General features: G+C 42.4%; 1 protein-coding gene across 4 annotated transcripts in view; it reads right to left on the bottom strand.

The window, feature by feature from the left end:
- The window catches only part of Cc2d2b (coiled-coil and C2 domain containing 2B), a 95,348-nt gene that overhangs the window by 73,444 nt on the left and 5,057 nt on the right, over positions 1–16,847 (bottom strand). For 2 of the 4 annotated variants that reach the window (XM_087551326.1, NM_001447192.1), the window contains 7 exon segments: positions 14,107–14,176; positions 13,063–13,127; positions 12,031–12,096; positions 10,273–10,356; positions 2,664–2,862; positions 2,374–2,510; positions 2,143–2,271 (listed from right to left, as the gene is read on the bottom strand). In XM_087551326.1, coding sequence (XP_087407452.1) covers positions 2,143–2,271; positions 2,374–2,510; positions 2,664–2,862; positions 10,273–10,356; positions 12,031–12,096; positions 13,063–13,127; positions 14,107–14,176 — 750 coding nt within the window. 4 annotated transcript variants of the gene reach the window in all.

The raw sequence follows: 16,847 nt of genomic DNA, 5'->3' as shown, positions 1-16,847 counted from the left end.
ATCCGAGCTGATGGAATTTCTAGTAACAAAGGATGTAAGTTTATGCTGTAAGCAGAATCTAAAGAGGAAGTGACTATAGTCTATAGATCTCAAAGGGGAAGTGACTATAGTCTATAGATCTCAAAGGGGGAGTGACTATAGTCTATAGATTTCAAAGGGGACGTGACTATAGTCTATAGATCTCAAGTAGTTCAGCTGTCACAGGAGTCAAGTGTCCTATGAGTTCTCTGTGACCAGACAAGTTCGAATAAATGCAGCATTCAGGAGACTGATTCTTAAATCAACAGTAGGAAAAATTAGAACCATGGAACACAGGAATGCATTATTTTGGGAGGTAATAAGTTAGAACTTCTACTCCCAAGAACTCTCCATCTTGGTATATGATACCAAAATCCATCCACTCAACTCATAAATCAAGGAATTATCCTTTCTCTTATCAACACTGGCTTAGTCACTGTTCTATTGCTGTGAAAAGACATCATGACCAACTCCTAACAAAGAAGGCGTTTAAGTGGGGGCTTGCTTGGTTTCAGAGGTTTAGCCATTATCATTATGAGGGGGAGCATGGTGGCATACAAGGCGTTGGAACAGTAGCTGAAAGCTAAATCCTGATCTGCAAGCTGGAGAGAGACAGAGATGCAGAGAGGGATGGAGAGAGAGACTGGGTCAGAGACAGAGGGTGGGGAGCGGGCGTGGCGTCAGTCCCAAGATGGTGCCCGGGACTGCAGCTAAATCTCATGACTAGCACCTGACTTCCTCACACACCTGAAACTAGCCACATCCATTGTGAGAGCTGCGCAGGCGCACCATGACGCAAGATCAGGTCAGGCCATGTGACGTGGACCTATGAACTGAGATTACGCAGTCTGGACTGAGGAGGCAGGGTTGAGGGTGGGTAGAAGGGAGTGTGCTGGGGGCTTAGAGAGGAGAGAGGGAAGAAAAGAAAAGAAAGATTGCTGCTTGCATGCAGAAAGAAAGGTTCCTGAATAAACTGCTTTGAGAAGAACGTCGTGGTGTCGCTCCTTTCTGCGGGGTGGAGACGGAGATGACCACAGAGAGATGAAGAGACAGACATAGAGAAAGGAGGATGGTGAGGGAGAGAGGCAGAAAGATTGGGCCTGGCCAGCTTGGGCTTTTGAAACCTCAAAGCCCACCCCAAGTGACATACTTCCTCCAAGAAGGTCACACCTCCTAATCCTTCTCAAGTAGTTCCACTCCCTGATGACTAAGCATTCAAATATATGAGCCCATGGGGGCCACTTTTATTCAAACCACCACAGAGACTATTTGGCATTATATAGCAAAACCGAATAATACAAACTTAGAACTAGCATTTCTATTCTGTGATATTTACCAAGCAAGGAAAAAGGAGATTATACACACACACACACACACACACACACACACACACACACACGTATAATCAGAACATATGTGCAGACATTTCTTAGCAGTGTTGCTATAATGTTATAATGCTATATAACAACTTGATACACCTGATATCCATCAATAGAAAAATAGATAGTAAAAGGTGGTTTTCCTGCAATTGATTTTTTTAAAGGTATGTATGTACCACTACACACAGTAACATCTGACAATGTACTCTTTTTTTGAAGATATATTTATTTTATATATGTGCGTACACTGTTGCTGACTTCAGACACACCAGAAGAGGGCATCAGATCTCATTACAGATGGTTGTGAGCCACCATGTGGTTGCTGGGATTTGAACTCAGGACCTCTGGAGAGCAGTCAGTGCTCTTAACTGCTGAGCAATCTCTCCAGCTACAACTGAAAAATAAGTCAACTATTGCTGCATACAATTAGAGTAATTTTTTATGATTCCATTTATGCAAAGTGGATAAACTAACAGGGAAAGAGTAATCCACAGAGCTTGAATACCATTCATTTGGCGCTTTTTTTATATACAAAGTGAGACTCATGCAAATTTTATATTATGGTTTTCACATCACATTTTATTTGAACATTTCCCATCATTAAATAGATCTTAAGGATTACTTAACATTTTATCTGAGGTTAACTATTCTAGGACAGTATCCTTAGAAGGCAAAATGAAACCATAAAAACGTAAGTTATAACTGATGATACAAGAGATATTACAAGCAGCTCTCTGTCGCTTACCTTTCTGTGTATAGTCTTTAGTGCTGGATTCAATGATTCCTTGCACATGCAGAGCCTAAAATTCCACGACTGTCTAAGAGGCGAAGGTAATGACATTATTTCTCCACTTTCTTCAAACCAACATTTTCCCTATCAGAGATAGTACAAAAATATAGTAACCGAGTCTTCCACTAAAAAAAGAGTGTCATATGCCCTCTGCTACTGACTTAACTCATCAGCTGGTATACTTGCCTCCTGCAGGCTGAGCAAGCGATTTTCCATTTTGTTGCAGATCTTTTTGCAAGTCTCTGGCTTTTTCTGAGTGTAGAGTCCTTCATCTTCTAAAATGCGAGGCAGCACACCTTTGGGCAGTTTCTGCTGGCTGGCCACTAATGACAAAACTCAGACAATCACTTTAAAGATCACGGTGGGAGAACGGATACATAGAAGATCAACACCCTTTACTGCCCTGACAGGCACACAAGTTGGTGTCCTATAACACGGCACATCCATGACGTGTATATTTCAGGGGAGCGTGTTACCTGGAGAACTACTCGGCACAAAGATAGTTGCCTCCTGTTTTTTTATCAGTTCTTGATCATCTTCATATTTCGCAGCTTTCACTTCAAATAAATCTGTTAAGATTACTTCCTCCATAAAATCCTCATCTTGGCCCTCAGTAGCAATTTGGAAACCACCACCAGATGCACAGTGCTTGAAGTAACTCTCACTTACTGTTTTCTGTTGAATATCAAAAATAAAAATCGGTCTACTTGCTTTCCCCCCATGACCAGTATGCAGGTAAAAGGCATACAAGAAGCCTACAGAACTCCAAATAGATTGGACCAGAAAAGAAATTCCTCCTATCACATAATAGTCAAAACACCAAATGCACTAACAAAGAAAGAATATTAAAGCAGTAAGGGGAAAAGGTCATGTAACATATAAGAGCAAACCTATCAGAATTACACCAGATTTCTTACCAGAGACTGTGAAAGCCGGAAGGTCCTAGGCAGGTGTCATATAGACCCTGGGAGAGCACAAATGCCAGCCCAGGCTACTATACCCAGCAAAACTTTCAATAACATAAATGGAGAAACTAAGACATTCCATGACAAAAACAAATTTACACAATATCTTTCTACAGATCCATCCCTACAAAGGATAATAGATGGAAAACTCCAATAGAGTTTTCAAATAGAGGAAAAGGACATCGTACAAAAATCAAGAAAGGAATCTTTTTTTAACACGTCCCAAAGAAGATAGCCACACAAACATAATTCCACCTCTAACAACAAAAGTAACAGGAAGCAACAGCCACTTTTCCTTAATATCTTTTAACATCAATGGACACAATTCCACAATAAAAAGACATAGACTAACAGACTGGACACGTAAAAAGGACCCAGGATTTTACTGCATGCAGGAAACACACCTCAGTATCAAAGACAGATACTACCTCAGAGTAAAAGGCTGGAAAACAATTTTCCAAGCAAATGGTCCCAAGAAACAAGCTGGAGTAGTCATTCTAATATCGAATAAAATTTACTTTCAACCAAAAGTTATAAAAAAGACACTTCATAGTCATCAAAGGAAAAATACACCAAGATGGACTCTCAATTCTGAATATCTATGCTCCAAATGCAAGGGCACCCACATTCATAAAAGAAACCTTAATAAAGCTCAAAGCACACATTGCACCTCACACAATAATAGTAGGAGACTTCAACACCCCACTCTCAGCAATGCACAGATCATGGAAACAGAAACTAAACAGAGACATGGTGAAACTAAAAGAAGTTATGAACCAAATGAATTTAACAGATATATATATAGATATAGATAGATAGATATAGATAGATATAGATATATACATTTCATCCTAAAACAAAAGAACATACCTTCATCTCACCACCTCATGGAACCTTCTCCAAAATTGACCATATAATTGGTCACAAAACAGGCCTCAACAGATACAAGCAGATAGATGTAACTTATGTATCCTATCAGCTCACTGTGGACTAAGGCTGGTCTTCAATAACAACAATAAAGACAGAAAGCCCACATATATATGGACATTGAACAATGACCTACTCAACGATAGCTTGATCAAGGAAGAAATAAAGAAAGAAATTAAAGACGTTTTAGAATTTAATGAAAATAAAGGCACAACATACCCAAAATTATGGGACACAAAAAACAGTGCTAAGAGGAAAACTCATAACTCTGAGTGCCTCCAAAAGAAATTAGAGATAGCATGCAATAACAGCTTGACAGCACACCTAAAAACTCTAGAACAAAAAGAAGCAAATATACCCAAGAGGAGTAGACAGCAGGAAATAATCAAACTCAGGGCAGAAATCAACCAATAGAAACAAAAAGAATTATACAAAGGATCAGCGAAACCAGGAGCTGGTTCTTTGACAAAATCAATAAGATAGATAAACCCTTAGCCAGACTAACCAGAGGGCCAAGAGGCAGTATCCAAATTAACAAAATCAGAAATGAAAAGGAAGACGTAACAACATAAACTGAGGGAATGCAAAAAAAAAAAAAAAAAAACCATCAGATTCTACTACAAAAGCCTATCTCAACAAAACTGGAAAATCTGGATGAAATGGACAATTTTCTAGACAGATACCAGCTACCAAAGTTAAAGCAGGATCAAATAAACCATCTAAACAGTCCCATAACTCCTAAAGAAATAGAAGCAGTCATTAAAAGTCTCTAACCAAAAAAAAAAAAAAAAAAAAAAAAAAGCCCAAGACCAGATGGATTTAGTGCAGAATTCTCTCAGACCTTCTTAGAAAATCCCATACCAATACTGTCCAAACTATTCCACAACATAGAAACAGAAGGAGCACTACCCAATTCCTTCTATGAAGCCACGATTACACTTATACCTAAACCACACAAAGACCCAACAAAGAAAGAGAACGTCAGACCAGTTCCCCCTGTGAATATCGATGCCAAAATACTCAATAATTAATTCTCCCAAACCTAATCCAAGAGCACACTAAAACGATCATCCATCAAGTAGGCTTCATCGCTGGGATGCAAGGATGGCTCAATATACGGAAATCCATCATCATAATCCACTGTATAAACAAACTCAAAGAAAAAACACATGATCATCTCATGAGATACTGAGAAAGCATTTGACAAAATTCAACACCCCTTCATGGTAAAAGTCTTGGAAAGCTCAGGAAATCAAGGCCCATACCTAAACATAGTAAAAGCCAACCAGTAGCCAACCTCAAACTAAATGGAGAGAAACTTGAAGCAATCCCACTAAAATCAGGGACTGAAGAAGGCTGCCCACTCTTTCCCTACCTATTCAATATAGCACTTGCAAGTCCTAGCCAGCACAATTATGTAGAGCAGTAGGCTGTGAAAGGTATCCTGGTTCCTGGTCAAGATAAGGTCGGAAACCCCAATGACCCTAAGGGATGGTAGGCATTTTCCTAAACTCCCAAGAGGCCAGGCCCCTCTCACATAGCTACAGCCCCTTGTAGAGAGGCTTGTGGCCATCAGTCACATAGAAGCAGGACCACGCCCTCCCACATGTAGATGAGGTATTCCCAAGCTCTCAGGCCGAGCCAATAGAAGTACCTTCTGTCAGACCCTGACTCACTCCAAAACTGTATATAAGAATCCTATTCAGAAGGATTAAAGATATGTGAGAACTACTCCATCTTCTAAGAGCTTCTTTCATAAGAGCTGTAACACTGTGCTTGGGGAAGAGACCTGTTCTCAGGAAATCGCCCGCTGGAAACTCCCCAACACCCCTTGCTGGCTAGCCAGCCTCCTGCTGATTCAGCCCAGCCAGCTTCTTGGAGCAACTAAAGTGGCAGCAGCAGAGAAGGAGGTGGAGCAGCTGAGGCAGCTGAGGCAGCTGAGGCAGCTGAGGCAGCTGAGGCAGCTGAGGCAGCTGAAGCAGCTGAGGTAGCTGAGGTGATTAGGCCTCCCTGCTCCTGTCCTCTCCCCTTTGCCTGAACCCTCTCTCTGTGGAAAGCCTCCAGAATGAAAGCCAACACAATTAGACAACAAAAAGAAGTCAAAGGGATACAAATTGGAAAGGAAGATGTCAAAATATCACTATTTGCGGACAATATGATAGTATACTTGAATGATCCCCAAAATTCCTCCAGAGAACTCCTACAGCTGATAAACAACTTCAGCAAAGTGGCTGGATATAAAATTACCTCAAAGAAATCAGTTGTGTTCCTCTAGTCAAAGGATAAACAGGCTGAGAAAGAAATTAGGGAAATGACACCCTTCATAATAGTCACAAACAATATAAAATATCTTGGTGTGACTCTAACTGAGAAAGTGAAAGATCTGTATGATAAGAACTTCAAGTCTCTGAGGAAAGAAATCAAAGAAAATCTCAGAAGATGGAAAGATCCCCCATGCTCATGGATTGGCAGGATTAATATAGTAAAAATGGCCATCTTGCCAAAAGAGCCAATGCAATTCCTATCAAAATTTCAACTCAGTTTTTCATAGAGTTAGACATAGCAATTTGCAAATTCATTGGGAATAACAAAAAACCCAGGATATTGAAAAGTATCCTCAACAATAAAAGAACTTCTGGTGGAATCACCATCCCTGACCTCAAGCTTTATTACAGAGCAATAGTGATAAACACTGTATAATATTGGTACAGAGACAGACAGATAGATCAGTGGAATAGAATTGAAGACCCAGAAATGAACCCACACACCTATGGTCACTTGATCTTTGAAAGGAGCTAAAATCATCCAGTGCAAAAAAGGTAGCATTTTCAACAAATGGTGCTGGTTCAACTGGAGGACAGCATGTAGAAGAATGCAGATCGATCCATGCTTATCTCCTTGTACAAAGCTGATCCAAGTGGATCAAGGATCTCCACATAAAACCAGATAAACTGAAACTAGTAGCAGAGAAGGGGTTGGGGGGAGAGACCCTTGAACACATGAGCACAGGAGAAAATTTCCTGAACAGAACACCAATGGCTTATGCTCTAAGATCAAGAATTGACAAATGGGACCTCATAAAATGCAAAGCTTCTGTAAGGCAAAGGACACTGTCATTAAGACAAAACGACAACCAACAGATTGGGAAAAGATCTTCACCAATCCTACATCTGGTAGAGGGCTAATATCCAATATTGACAAAGAACTCAAGAAATTAGACTCCAGAGAATCAAATAACCTTATTAAAAAATGGGGTCCAGAGCTAAACAAAGAATTCTCAACTGAGGAACACCGAATGGCCGAGAAGCACCTAAAGAAATGTTCAACATCCTTAGTCATCGGGGAAATGCAAATCAAAACAACCCTGAGATTCCACCTCACACCAGTGAGAATGGCTAAGATCAAAAAAAAAAAAAAAAAACTCAGGTGACAGCAGATGCTGGTGAGGATGTGGAGAAAGAGGAACGGTCCTCCATTGGTGCGATTGCAAGCTGGTAAAACCACTGTGGAAATCAGTCTGGCTGTTCCTTAGAAAATTGGACATAGTATTACCTGAGGACCCAACCATATCACTCCTGGGCATATACCCAAAAGATCCTCCAATATATAACAAGGACACATGCTCTGCTATGTTCATAGCAGCCTTGTTTATAATAGCCAGAAGCTGGGAACAACCCAGATGCCCTTCAACAGAGGAATAGATACAGAGAATGTGGTACATTTACACAGTGGAGTACTATGCAACTATTAAAAACAATGACGTCATGAAATTCTTAGACAAATGGATGGAACTAGAAAATATTATCATGAGTGAGATAACCCAGTCACAAAAGAACACAGACCACATGAAATTCAAGAAGGAAGACCAAAATGTGGATGTATCAGGCCTTCTTAGAAGGAGGAACAAAATACTCACAGGAAGAAATACAGGGACAATGAGTGGAGCAGAGACTGAAGGAAAGGCCATCCAGAGACTGCCAAACCTGGATATCCATCTCATATACACCCACCACACCCAGACACTATTGCAAATGCCAAGAAGTGCATGCTGACAGGAGCCTGACAAATACACGGGTGGATGCTCACAGCCAACCATTGAACTGAGAATGGAGTCCCCAATGGAGGAGGTAGAGAAAGGACTGAAGGAGCTGAAGTGGTTTGCAACCCCATAAGAAGAACAACTGTGTCAACCAACCAGATCCTGCCCCAGAGCTCCTAGGGACTAAACTACCATCCCAAGTGTACAAAGGGATGGCCTTATGGCTCCATCAACATATGTAGCAGAGAATGGCCTTGCCTGGCATCAACGGGAAGAGAGGCCCTTGTTCCTGTCAAGGCTGGATGCCCCAGTATAGGGGAATGTCAGGGCAGGGAGGTGGGTAGGAGTGGGTGGGTGGGTGGGAGAGCACCGTCATAGAAGCAGGGGGAAGGGGGATGAGATAACATGTTTCTGAAAGAAATAAAAAGAAAAAAAACCTACGGCCAAGTGGTTACAGTGAAATTCTGAAATATAGGCTTATTTATAAGACTTGTTTTAAAATCTGACTATCAGTATGAAAACATATATAATTGTTAATAAGTGGCTCTCTCTCATGAGTATGGATCTGCTCACAAAGCCCGAATAAATTAGATTTGCTCCAGATGACTGTGTAATTTAAAATCTTCACGTACTGAACAGAGTGTCCTCCAAATACATCACTCAATTAAAAAAAAAAAAACCCTCAACTCTAAAACTGTGTACTTAGGGTAAGTCATAAAATAAAATTGCAGGATCATTTTTATTTTCATTTGGTTTTTAAGAGAGGCTTGGCATGTTGCTCTAGCCAGTGAAGAATTCGCTTTGTAGCCTACACTGACCTGAGATAAAAGATTTCCCAGATTCCCCTGCTTCAGTCTCCTATCGACTGCCATGAGCTGCACACCCAACACAAGCAGTGTGTGCTCACACAACTGGATCACAGAGTTCTTGTGACTTCAGACTCTTACCTGCTCTTTGACCAATCCCAACAACATTTTTACAAGTATTCGAGAGTTGGGGGTTCAAGAATCATTTATACATGATGACATTTTTCTTTTTTTTCTTATTTATTTATTTATTTATTTATTTATTTATACACCAGGTTTCTCGGTGCAGTCCTGGCTGTCCTGGAATTCACTCTGTAGGCCAGTCTGGCCCAACTCATGATGACATTTTTTTTTCAAACAATCTTTGTTGTTTTCCTCTCAACCCTCTTCCTCTTTCCCCTCCTCCCTCATGTTCTTCATGCATTAACTGAAGCACGGTTGGGCATCACCTGGGTTTGTGTCAAGTCCTGCCGTCCTTCCCTCCTTCCTATTCCTTTTATGAAATCCCAGAAACAGTTTACAGGCAGATATCTTCGTGGTGTCTCTTTGGGATTCAAACAAGGTATAACGGTAACAGGCATAGGTAAGATTTGGGGGAATCTCCACATAGGGGAGCTCCTTAAGTATTCCGATCAACAACTATGAAGCATGAAGGGTCCTTTGCCCGAGCCGGTGCACACATGCAATGTTCCAGGGCTCTCAATCCTGATGGCTGAGGAAAGCAGGGTCCCCAGTTTGTCCCTTGATGCTTGACCTATAGGCTAGGCTGGGTCTCCAGGGTCCTGCCTCTCCAGAGTACCAGTATTACACATGCACACCACCACACCTGGTTCTTTTACCTGGGTTCTGGAATCAAACTCAGGTCTCTCACGTGTGCATGGCAAGCACTTTCTCCAGGGAGCTAGCTCCCCAGGCCTCACCCATCGACTAACACACTCTATTCTGATGATCTAGTAGACCATTGAGCATCTAGGAGGCCCTCTGTCAGTGTTAGTATTATAACGGGCAGCTCAACTCCAAGAGAGGAGAAAAGTTTAGCAATGAGATTTTCGTCTTCCATGAAAGTCAGACATGAGGGTGCACGCCGCCATCTTAACATCCTAACATCAGGAGGCCAAATAGGAGAGTCCAGAGTTGCAGGTCAACACTGAGTTACAGGGAAAGACCCTGTCTCAACACACACACACACACACACACACACACACACACACACACACATACATAAGGGCACATACATATACACATGGTACATGGATCCCTTTCCTGTCCAACCCTCATCCTTTAATCCATGTCTTTAATAAATAGCTTGGGAGAGAGCAAAGCTATAAAATGGAGACACAATTCTAACCTGCCTCGAAGACCGGCTCGCTGCTGAATCTTCTTCCCCACTCAGGATGAAAAATGAAAGACCTTCGTCCAGCAAGACTTCAGTCTGTGGGTTGAACAGCAGCAGGCCAGTAGTTAATGTGATGGATTCACACTGTCTGCATCAGGGGAAGGAACACTTTTCCACAGTGTGGCAGATGGCAGCTTAGTGGCAAGCAGGAAACAGCATGGTGGTTGTTTTACCAGCTCCTTTACACTCAGCTTTGATTCATAGCTCACCTTTCACCCTTTATCTTTTACTGTGTGTGTGTGTGTGTGTGTGTGTGTGTGTGTGTGTGTGTGTGTGTGTGTGTGTTTTGGTAACTCTGGTGAGAACCAAAATAGAACACAGCCAAAATCTCCTTCTCTGCTCTCTCAAACATGCAATTAGAGGATTATTTCTCGTTTTAATCAAAATGCTGTCCCCCATCAGTGTTCTCCGTGTTCAAGGGTTCTTGTGGACACGAGCTCACACACCCACACACCTTGTCATCCTGGTCCCACAATATCTGGTGACATATTCTTCACTACAGACTCATTCATAAATAAGTCCTTGTTTCTGTCTTCTATGCTGCAAATTCAATTTTTTTTAAATAAAAAGAACATAGCACTTCTTTCACATGCGGATATAACTGCCTTAAGAGAAATTTAGAGGGGACTCAATTCCAGGAAAAAGAGGAAGTCACACTAGGAATCAAACAATTTCAAAACATACAAAATGTGAAGATGTACCTCCTATTTTGTTTCTCTCTGGAGTCTAGCTGGCATTGCACCTACACACTGCCCACTGTCTTTGCTCATCCCCTGCTTCCTGGAATACACAAGCGTGTATTTAGTACGGGAATTCTTATTTTATATAGCTAATTTGTTTTTATATTTGTGCATTGGTGTGTGCCCACGTGAGTTCGTGTGCACCACATGCGTGAAGGACCCCTGTGCTTTAATATCTGCAACGCTAACAAGTCCGCATACTTATGGCAGAATTACCAGCTCCCCGCAGGATCTGCCCATCTCTAATCCTAAAGCCCGCTACTAACTGGACACGAAACTACTTCTTCTGTATTCTTTTACCGGAAATGATATGCACAGTTTGCGTGTCTGTCTTGTAAAGAAGAAAAAGCAGTCCGCAATCTAATTCGTTTCTTTCTTTCGTCTTTGTCGAGCAAGGGAGAGGAGTGGCGCTTTGTGCCATGGGCTCACAGGTGAGAAGCTTGTGGAAGGTGGTGAGAGACCCGTCCATCAGCCTGAGTAACTGAGCGGATAAACTGGAGGAGTAGAGCCCCTAACTGCCGGCTAGCTCCTGACACAGGACTTTGTGGTCACTGTCCCACCTTGCTGAGTCGGATATTCCCTCTGCCTTACTTCTTCAGGGATGCCATGATTGATTTCCCATCATGCTTCCCTGGTGGACCCCTAACCAGCTGCCAGCAGGAGAGGCCCAATTCGTGGGTTGCTATCTGATCCCAGAAACCCTGCAAACGTTTAGCGCACTTGAGTTTATCCTACTATAATTTACCAGGATGAGTAATGCCGGGTAGCGATAGGGGTGGAACGGGGCACGAGGGCTTCTTTTATGGGAGGATGCAGATGGCCTAAAACTGGATCATGGTGTCAACCACACCATCCCACAGTTTAACCAAAAGCCACTGAGTGGTAAGCTAAAGAGGGGATGAATTTTTGTTGTGTAAGTTATACCTCCACAAAGATGCTTTTAAAGAGGATTTTAAAGAAAGTTACTCACCTTGGACCAGCGACAAGTCCTTGTGTCAGCGAGCAGCTCGGCTGAGGACTTTTCCCCTTGACTGATCTGAAACATGAAGTTTTACAGAAAATCGGCATACATGAACATGTAGTCTTCTCTCCAAAAACGAGTGAAAATAAAAATTTATGTTTTTTAATGGTGTGCACACACACACAACCACACACACACATACACAAACATTTTTACCTGAGATGTCCTATATAATATTACTATAACCAGACTGACTTTTCTCAGGTTAGGTTCACTTGAGGGGTATGTGTGATGTTGGTGGCTAGTCTTATGTCAACTTGACCCAAGCCAGAGTCCTTGGAGAGGAGGGAGCCTCAGTTGAGAAATTGCTTCCATAAGATCTGGCTGTAGACAAACCTGTAGGGAATTTTCTTAATTGATGGGGGAGGTCCTAGCCCATTGTGAGCGGTGAACCCCTCTGCGCTGGTGATCCTGGGTGCTGTAAGAGAGCAGGCTGAGCAGGCCATGGAAGCAAGCCAGTGAGCCGCACTCCTCCATGGCCTCTGCCTCAGCTCCTGCCTCCAGGTGCCTGCCCAGCTTGTGTTCCTGTCCTGACTTCTTTCACTGATGACCAGTGATAGAGAAACGTAAGCCCAATAAAGCCCTCGCTTCCCAACTTGCTTTTCCGTCATGACATTTCATTGAAGCAATTGAAACTCTAACTACAATAGGGTGGTTTTTTTTTTTTGTTTTTTTTTTTTTTTGGTTCTTTTTTTCGGAGCTGGGGACCGAACCCAGGGCCTTGCGCTTCCTAGGTAAGTGCTCTACCACTGAGCTAAATCCCCAGCCCCTACAATAGGGTGTTAAGATGTAAAAGAAAAAGGAAATAGAAGGAAAGAAGAAAAGAAAAACAAAGCAGGCTAGAAGGTGAAGCTTTTTAAAAATTGAGGTATATCAAGACAACCTCAGCTCTTTCTTAACATAAAAGAAAGAGTTTTTGTGATTCACGTTCCACTTAAAACAGTCACTCTGAGAACAGGAGAAAGCAACTGGCAGCATTACCTTAGCATGTTTTAGTTTTTCTCTTACTTTGCCTCTCAGTGTCTCTGTTATGTTTCGATTTTCTTCTGCAGGATTTAAAGCAAGACGTCAGCGTTACACACGGGTCAGGTCATTTTACTATAATCAATCAGCAGTGACAGTGAAAGCCCTGTGTATCTTAGCTGCAACTATGCCTGGCCATCACGATGAGCGGGGAGAAAAGACCACAGTCCCAGGAACTCTTAGGAGCCTGTACCCATTCCCCCTTCTCATCAGGAACGTGCAGATTTATCTACGGTAAGCTGGGTTTCTTTTGCAACCTTTTCTCTGTCCTTTCTCAGCTTCCCTTGCTGCTTCAGCCCTTGCTGTATCAGCCAGAGTCTGTCTTGTAGCCAAGCAAAGCAAAGCATAAAACAAGCTAGACAAACGACCTCTGATGCTGTTGTCTTGTTAGAAAGAAATTCCTTGAGAACATGTGTATTCCATATAGAATGCCCTGGGACATGAACTAATATCAAAGCCACGTTGTGGTGTTGTTGTCATTAAAATGGAAGAATGGAACCGGAAAAGAAGTGTGTAAGCTCCAAGCTATTGCTACTTTCTGCTACCCATAGGATGGGTGGAGAACGGCAGTGGTTGTATGGTTCTGAATACAAATTTTAAGAAGGAAGATTAATTGGTCCTGTTCTCTTGAGTTGGCCTTTTCCTCCTGCTCCTGCTGAGTGCTTGTAAGTTGCTCCGGTTGGAGTAAGGACTAAGACTAGAGCTAAGTCACAAGAGGTCTTCTGAAGCAGGTTCTGCGTCTGCACACACCTAAGGTCTAAGCCAGGCACCAGGGAATCCTCCATGTGTACGGTTAATGGACAGAGTGGAACATCACGAGTTCAATTTCTTGGAGAAAATGAACATCGTGAGTCCAGTTTGTACGTATTTTCCTTGGGCCCATCTTATATCGTGTAGGAAGCCTAGTTTATGTTTACGTTCTAGAATGCTGGAGTGCTGGGATGGAGGTGATCTTTACATCCTTAAAAACTAAAACCCAAGGATATGAGAGTTGTGGAGAACCTGCAGGAGAACCTTTTGACAGTCGCCTGTCCATTATTTCTTCTGTGCTGCTGGTTGCTGCTTCTGACATCTGTGGGGGGGGGCGGGGAGGAAGAAGGGAAGGTTAGGCTGCAGCTGGCGGTTACAGAACAGCTTGTCTATGTCAGTCAGTCTCAACATCATCTTCTATAAAACATCCACTAATACTCTTTTGTCTGGCTGCTCAAACTGGAATTATTATACTAATTCATATGAATTCTTTTTTAGCATATTCATCTTTTAAAGATTTATTTATTTATTATATGTAAGGACATTGTAGCTGTCTTCAGACACACTAGAAGAGGGCATCAGATTCCATTACAGATGGCTGTGAGCCACCATGTGGTTGCGGGGATTTGAACTCAGGACCTCTGGAAGAGCAGTCAGTGCTCTTAACCACTAAGCCATCTTTCCAGCTCCTATATGAATTCTTTATATATGATTGATTTTTAAATTAAGTCATTGCCACATGAAATCTCAAAAAAAGAAAAACAAAACAAAACAAAACCCTTTAAATGACAAAATCCGACGGAGACTTAGCTCTTTGTGTTTGTGTACTACATGCCTCCTGAATCTTCTAGAAAAGTCTGGTGAAATTAAACATTCATAAAAGTACTTTAAAAGCCTAACACCCTACATGTGTCATCGCTTGAGGGATTTCTCTGCAACACCTGACAAAGCAGACACCTTCCTTCCTGAAAGCTATCTGTACGTTGCCTCCGATTCCTAACTGTCCCCTCCCCTCCCCATCCCTTCAGTGGCCACCCTGTTCCCCATCACAGAAAGGCACGTGTACCCAAGGCTTTGGTGAGTACATGTGTGCCTGACATGGCCTCCCAAATATGTGTGCCTAACTCGGACTTCTCTCTCAAATATCAAAAACCATTCCAGCTCCCCCTGGTGGGGGGTGGGGGGGCTGAGTACCATTATCACTTTCTAGTATGTGAAGATGAACATTTGAGGTCTTTCGAAGCTTATAAAGTAACTATTCTCACTCTCTAGTGGTTTGGAGTTTGTTTCAAACTTTAAATTTAAGATACATAATAGCAAAGGTTCTTGAAAAAAATTGTACCTGCTGACCAAAATAGCCTGAAGCTGGAATGGGAAGAATAAAAAGACACATATTAGTTTCACAATTGCATTAAAAAATGTGGATTCAGGGGCTGCTGAGATACTCAGTGGGTGAAGGTGCTTGTTACCAATGCTGGCTACCTGAATTCTATCCCTGGGACCCACGCGGTAAAACAAAAGGTCCAACTCCTACAAGTCTCCCTCCAACCTCCATAGGTATGCTATGGCATGCATATGTACGTGTGAATACATACACATACATGCATGCATACATGCATACATATATACATACATGTATTAAAATGGACTCTCATTGAAAATCAAAGCAGGACATCAACATGATCCTGATTCTTCAAAGATTAATATAACAAGAATCTAGTCAACAGACTTTACGGAAGAATTTCAAAGTCTGCCAGTGACTCTCGTATCACAATTAAAACTCCTGAATAAGGTCACCATGAGGGGATATGCCCCTGTCTTGATAATCACGAACCTCTTCAATGGTTAGTCTTGCTTGTCAACTTGAATGAGTCCAAGATGAACTAAGAAACAGACATACCCATTGGGTGGATCATCGAGGGTGTTTCCCAGAAAGATTAGCTGAGGGGAAGGCCCCTTCTCAAATGCCAATGACATCTTCCAGCGGTGGCCTAGATCTAATGTAAGGTGAGCCAAAGTCACAGTTTTTGCTTCTCTTCTTGAAGTGAGTGCATCTGCCCTGCTGCTGTCACCAGTGCTACTACCTACCCTTGGCTGACATCAGAACCAAGTTTCCTCAGTCTCCCCTGGACGCAGGACCCAGCTATACACCCACACAGCTGGAGCTGCCCAGTTTTTGAAAGAGGTGTCAAAACATTCATTGTAAAAAAAAAAAAAAGACCTCTTTAACAAGAAGCTGGAAAAACCATATGTTCATATACAGGATGATCCTCCTCTCTTCCCTTGTTCAAAAATCAACTCCAAGTAGATCAAAGACCTTAGTGTAACTTTTAAACTGCTCGACAAAGTGTTGGGCTTTTCTAGAAAACATGGACAAACATTTCAAGATAGAAGCATAGGCAAAGACTTTCTGAAAAGGACCCCAACAGAAGAGAAAATGGTCACCAGAATAGAGTAATGGGATTGTGGGGCATCAAAAGGCTGCAAAGAAAACAACTGGCAGAGGAAGGACAGCCTGGAGTCGGTAAAGAACTGAAAAGTTGCACACCGCACCCCCATCATCCTGCCAGTGGAGACTTGGCACTCACAACAGCTTTCAAAACAACAACTGTGGCTTGCAGAAAAGCGCTTGAAACTTCCAGCCCCCAGGGAAATGAAAGTTAAAAGTGGTGCAAGATGCTATCATGAGAGAGTGAACAGCAACAAAATCAGGCTTTGGGTATGTGGAGGGAACCCTTAGGCACTGGTGGGGAGTGAAAACTGGGGCAGGCACTAGTGAAAGCAGTAAGCAGACTCTTCAAGGAAACCTGGAGACACAACGATAATATGCTCCAGCTACCCTATTCCTGGATAGACCCAACTCAAGTCAGCATATCCAAGGCATTTGCAACTGGACATGATGGTGCACACCCATAATCCCTCACTCAGGAGGCAGGGGCAGGCAGATCTCCATGAATTCAAGGCTAGTCTGGTCTACATACTGAGTTCCAGAA

This window comes from Rattus norvegicus, chromosome 1 (assembly GCF_021556685.1).
Source record: "Rattus norvegicus strain SHRSP/BbbUtx chromosome 1, alternate assembly SHRSP_T2T, whole genome shotgun sequence".
Taxonomy (NCBI): domain Eukaryota; kingdom Metazoa; phylum Chordata; class Mammalia; order Rodentia; family Muridae; genus Rattus; species Rattus norvegicus.
The sequence above is the reverse complement of the archived record's forward strand: the minus strand, read 5'-3'. Positions and strand labels throughout refer to the sequence as shown.